This window comes from Phytophthora sojae (assembly GCF_000149755.1).
Source record: "Phytophthora sojae unplaced genomic scaffold PHYSOscaffold_29, whole genome shotgun sequence".
In the NCBI taxonomy this organism is placed as follows: domain Eukaryota; phylum Oomycota; class Peronosporomycetes; order Peronosporales; family Peronosporaceae; genus Phytophthora; species Phytophthora sojae.
In genome coordinates this window covers 74,214-78,752 of record NW_009258143.1, presented here as the reverse complement: position 1 = coordinate 78,752, position 4,539 = coordinate 74,214, and the positions used below count along the sequence as shown (strand labels likewise).

General features: G+C 51.8%; 2 protein-coding genes across 2 annotated transcripts; one reads left to right on the top strand and one right to left on the bottom strand.

Annotated features, from left to right (window-relative positions):
- Nucleotides 1-13: 13 nt before the first annotated feature.
- Nucleotides 14-439, bottom strand: PHYSODRAFT_396540 (hypothetical protein; the record flags this gene model as incomplete). Its single annotated transcript, XM_009541703.1, has 1 exon — nucleotides 14-439. A coding segment is annotated over one exon (426 nt), but the record flags the coding sequence as incomplete, so codon positions are not given.
- Nucleotides 440-3,881: 3,442 nt separating this feature from the next.
- On the top strand, nucleotides 3,882-4,539 carry PHYSODRAFT_292789 (hypothetical protein). The gene is given in 3 exon segments (XM_009541702.1): nucleotides 3,882-3,920; nucleotides 3,938-4,196; nucleotides 4,306-4,539. The coding sequence occupies 3 exon segments, from the start codon at nucleotides 3,906-3,908 to the stop codon at nucleotides 4,332-4,334; spliced, it is 303 nt and encodes a 100-aa protein (XP_009539997.1). The 5' UTR covers nucleotides 3,882-3,905; the 3' UTR covers nucleotides 4,335-4,539.

The following is a 4,539-nucleotide window of genomic DNA, read 5'->3' as shown; positions in this document are numbered from 1 at the left end:
GCGACGGTCTGGGATCTTCGTCGTCCAAGCCTGGCGCTCTCAGCTTCTTCCTCACGATCTGGGTCTGGTCCGCGATAGCGTCCAGGTAGCCCGGATCGAGCCTGATCGGCGAGTCAGCGAACGCGTATCGGTCTGATCCCGCCTTAGTTTGTTTTGTTAGTGAATCTCGGTTCTCACCAAGATCCACCGGGGTCCCCGAAGGGACCTGGGGAGGATGTTGAGGTTTGTCTTCTAGATCTGTCTCCAGATCGCCCTCGATTCCGTCGACAGAAGTCCTCCGAGCACTCTGTCGATCCGCGGATCTCGTTTTGTTCAGCAGCGTCTTCGTCGATCCGATATCCGACGACGCCTCTTCCCCTGGTTCTTTCTTCACTTGCGCATCTTCTACGGACTCACGGTGAAATCCGGAGTCCCCAAGAGATCCGGGCAAGCGCACCATTGTGGTGTAGCGGGATCGGCCAAAATCTGGTTAAGGCCTGATCAAGCTTCCCACCAGCGCCCAGACACCGACTAACGGAGGGGGTCCCCCAACGATCCGTGATCTGCTGAACTTGTTCTCACCTTGTGTACCCGTCGGCGGGCTGGATCTGCTCTCTCGGGGCTCCGAAGACGCAGCACTTGGTGAAGATCGAGTGTCTTGGCGTGACGCGGGGATAGTTTGTGGAGCCGCGCGGTAGTCTTCGCTCTGCGTCCGAGTATACGCTCCGATCGAGGGCTATTCGCTGCGATCAGTCGGCCTGGAGTTGATCCAAGGCCTGTGGTTGCCTTTCCGGGTGTGTTCCTTCCTTTCCTGAGTTGCTTGCCGCTTCCTATAGCGGGATCGAGGTTGATCGAGAGGAGAAACGATCGCCGGCCAAGTACTAATACCCGGTCGATCGAGGACTTGCACACAAAAGATAGATCACTAGAGTAGGTCAAGCTGGCCAATGTATTAGTCCAGTCTTAACCGTACCGCTAGTTCACTACCCAAAGTGTCGACACTGCCGAGGCCACTGTAGTTCCTGGGACTTGGTGACTTGAGGGGACTTGTGCTCTTCGGTGCAAATTCTGCTCTGATTTATGTTTAGCTGGTGTCTCTCTACCGTTACCATCTTATCTACCATCCTACAACTAAACAACCACTGGATTCATGTCCCGACTTCGTCCTCCATGTGCATCCCATCGTGGTCGATCCCCGATCGGCCCCGATCGGCGACCCACGATCGGCTCCCGATCCATGATCGACCCCGATCGGCGATCCGCGATCGATCTCGATCGGTGATCCACGATCGACCTCGATCGGCGATCGGCGATCCACTCCCGATCGATGACTTGTGCCGGTTGCCATGTGCCGCCGAGCTATCACCTTCTGTCCTCGGCCATCCCAGATCCGCGGGTTCTGTCTTGGGTCGGCCCCAAATCACGCCGCGGTTCGGGCACGATCACCCACAATCCGGCTTGCCACTTGTCCTGCCTTACGCGCCGCCGTCATCGGGCCACTTGAGATCTCCCGAAGGACTCCTTCTGATCCGTAGATCCTTGCTGCCAGTCTCTCGATCGCCGATCTCCCATACCTCCAGTCGATCAGCCCTGCCGCCTTTCTCGGAGAACAATTCTTATTCAGCACTTCTCCACAAGAACCCTCAACATTTCTCCCAGTGATCGCCAGTATATAGGAAAAATTCGGAAAATCCCGCATTGGTGGAGGTCTGCGCATGAAGTCTGCGTGTGAAGTGTTGATATACCAACCTCGATACACTCGCTTACTCCTAGCACTACAGATCAACTAAAATGAAGTTTGGCGACGAATTAAAAGGTTTTTCAGCGTATCAGGCCGTTAAGCTTTCTTGTATGAACTGGTTTCGATCGGCTCTGGGGGGGGCATCGCGAAATTTGTGTAGAGCACAATATTTAGTGTCGCCCCAAATTAGCACCGAGGAAGCGCAGTGAACGAGGTGCTCAGCTAGTGTAAATGCGAGACGAAATTGAAGCTCACTATGTATTAATTCGATACTTGAAATATGTGGTCCACAGAAAAAGTAGGTACTGAACCAATACAAATTTCAAGTGTAAGGGTCTTATAAATCTAAAATTTTGCATCCAAAACACAAATCTACTGATTTACACAAGTTTTATTACAAAGTATCGCAGGATGGAGGCTTAAATGGCCTCTTAACTTATTTGTGTGACTTTTATGATGCAATACGTTAGAGAGCACTCACAAGAACGTATGTATCCGATCGCTCATGTAAGAAACGATGGGCTTGCAGGTTAATGGAACGTTTACGCAGGTGTATTACCTTACAAAGGCCTATTCGTGCTCGATTATTAAGATCTAGTGGTGTCGTCGTACTACACGCCACCTACCTGGTCGTGTACGAATTGCTCAAAGTAACTTAATCGTTAGGCGTTGGTGGTGTCTGAACAACCACCTTCAAACTTCAACAAATGGAACATAGCTCTGGTATCGCGGTGCCCCGCATATTCAATCAACGCCGCGCGGTATCCAGCATGGTATTCGCCCTAACACTTCGATGCATTTGGGCATAGCTTCGGGATCGCGGTGCCCCGCGTGAACGAATCGTCAGCTAGCGCGCCACCGTTGCACGATACCATGGCGTCACTAGGAAATACAATATACACACAAAAGTCAATCGTAAGATTGATGAGCTGATAAGCAGCGTGCTCGGTGCCACGGCGGCGTGTATGAGCCCGCGGGGGGTGGGGGCCGCCGCAGCAATCGAGCACGCCGCGTCGATAGGTTGCATGATAGATTGGCTAGATCGGTAGATTGGTAAACGCGTGTATGCGTTCTTGACAGCAGCGCTCGGTGCCACAGCAGCGAGTATGAGCCCGCGGAGGGTGGGGGCCACTGCACGAACTGAAAAGTGAGAGGAATCCCTCGACGGTTCGAGACATCTCAAGTCGCGCCGCATCAAGGGATCATTCGGAACTCTCCTCAGCACCTATCCGGAATGTATTTTATGCGTTGATACTTTACAGTAATATAATGTTTAATTAACGGTAACCGGTTTTAACCTCAGTCTAGGTTGGTATTGACTGACGAGTGTTCTTCATGGAGGCGAGAGTTCGTTTTTCATTTGACAATCGCACGTGCTTCGTACTAATGGCCGGGTATATGCTGCGGCTGCGAAGCAGGCGCAGGATATGCCCATGGCTCGTTCGGGTTGCGTTATCTAGGTACCTTAGCCGAATTGGTTTGACCTGTTGCTCCTTACGCAATATCTAAAAAGTGACTTTCATGAATTTAACCGACGTTGCCATGTACCTATCCCAGCCTTCGCGAAGTGTGAAATTAGTCCACGGTGCAACAAAGTGAACAAGTGGATAATTATTTTTCCAAATGAAGGAAGGCACGACGAAACCCGACACGCCGTCAGCCGACAGGAACCGCTGTAGGATAAGACATTCAAGCACCATGAACAACAAGCCCGCTCATTCTGCGTTTTGCGTCGCTGAGCGCGCCGCCCCGAGTCGACATCCTGGCGCACCGCCGTTACCGACACTCCCCAACAAGCCTCAGCGTCACGTCTCCAGCTCGATAGACAGAATTTTCTACCCTCCCACCATCCCTTAGGGCTGCCGTTCGGCACCTTGCCTATCAACCAAAGCACCTCCTGGCTTTGGCCCATTAACACAATGAAAACTTTTAATCCCCCCAATGCCTGGAAGCACCGAGGAAACCCTAGTTGTGTGGTAGTTCGGCAACTCTCTACACCTTTGCCAATCCAAGTTGGCAGCAGTGTAAAGGAAAACGGTGTGAAGTAACTTAAGTAACATCCAAAAATCGGAAAATAATTTCTGAAATTAGTATTTAGAGCAATGTGGATTTAGTGCAGAGCAAACTCAAATCACGGGTCAGTAACAGACTGTCTCCGCCGGCAACATGCCCCAAGAGCCGAAGAATGGGCTTGCGGCCCGCACGCGTGTGCTCGATGCACACCGAGAAGGGCGTTACTGGGTGCTGGTTGCCGACTGCAACGGCATCCCTCCCACTACTGCCCGCAACATCGTCCAGTGCCAAGCCGCTGATGTCAAGAAGAGAGGCGGCGCGCGGGCGGCGTGCACGAAGTGTACTCCAGAAGTGGAGGAAGCTCTCGTGGGCTACCTGGAAGACAACTGCCAGTACACACTCGTGCAGATACAGGAAATGCTTGCGTTCGACATCGGGGTGCACATCAGCACTTCGTTGATCAGTAAGAAGCTTTGCGATAAGCTTTACACTGTTAAGCAGGTACGCCTTCAAGTTATTATGCTATCACTTTTACCATCTACGTACTGTACTAAGTATGTTCCCTGTGATAGGTTCGCGTAGAGCCCGAGACCTGCAATAATGCTGTAAATATCGAGAAGAGGAGGGTATTTGGTGAAGCGTTGCTGAAGCATGAGTGGAACGGTGCTTTTATCGTGTATTATGACGAGACCAACTACTACTGTACAACCTGTACTGTAAGCGGACGCAAGGTCTGTCGCCGCTGCTATTCGTAGCGAGCCCATGGAGTATGGAACTTAGATGTCTGCTGTGGACTAAATCCACAT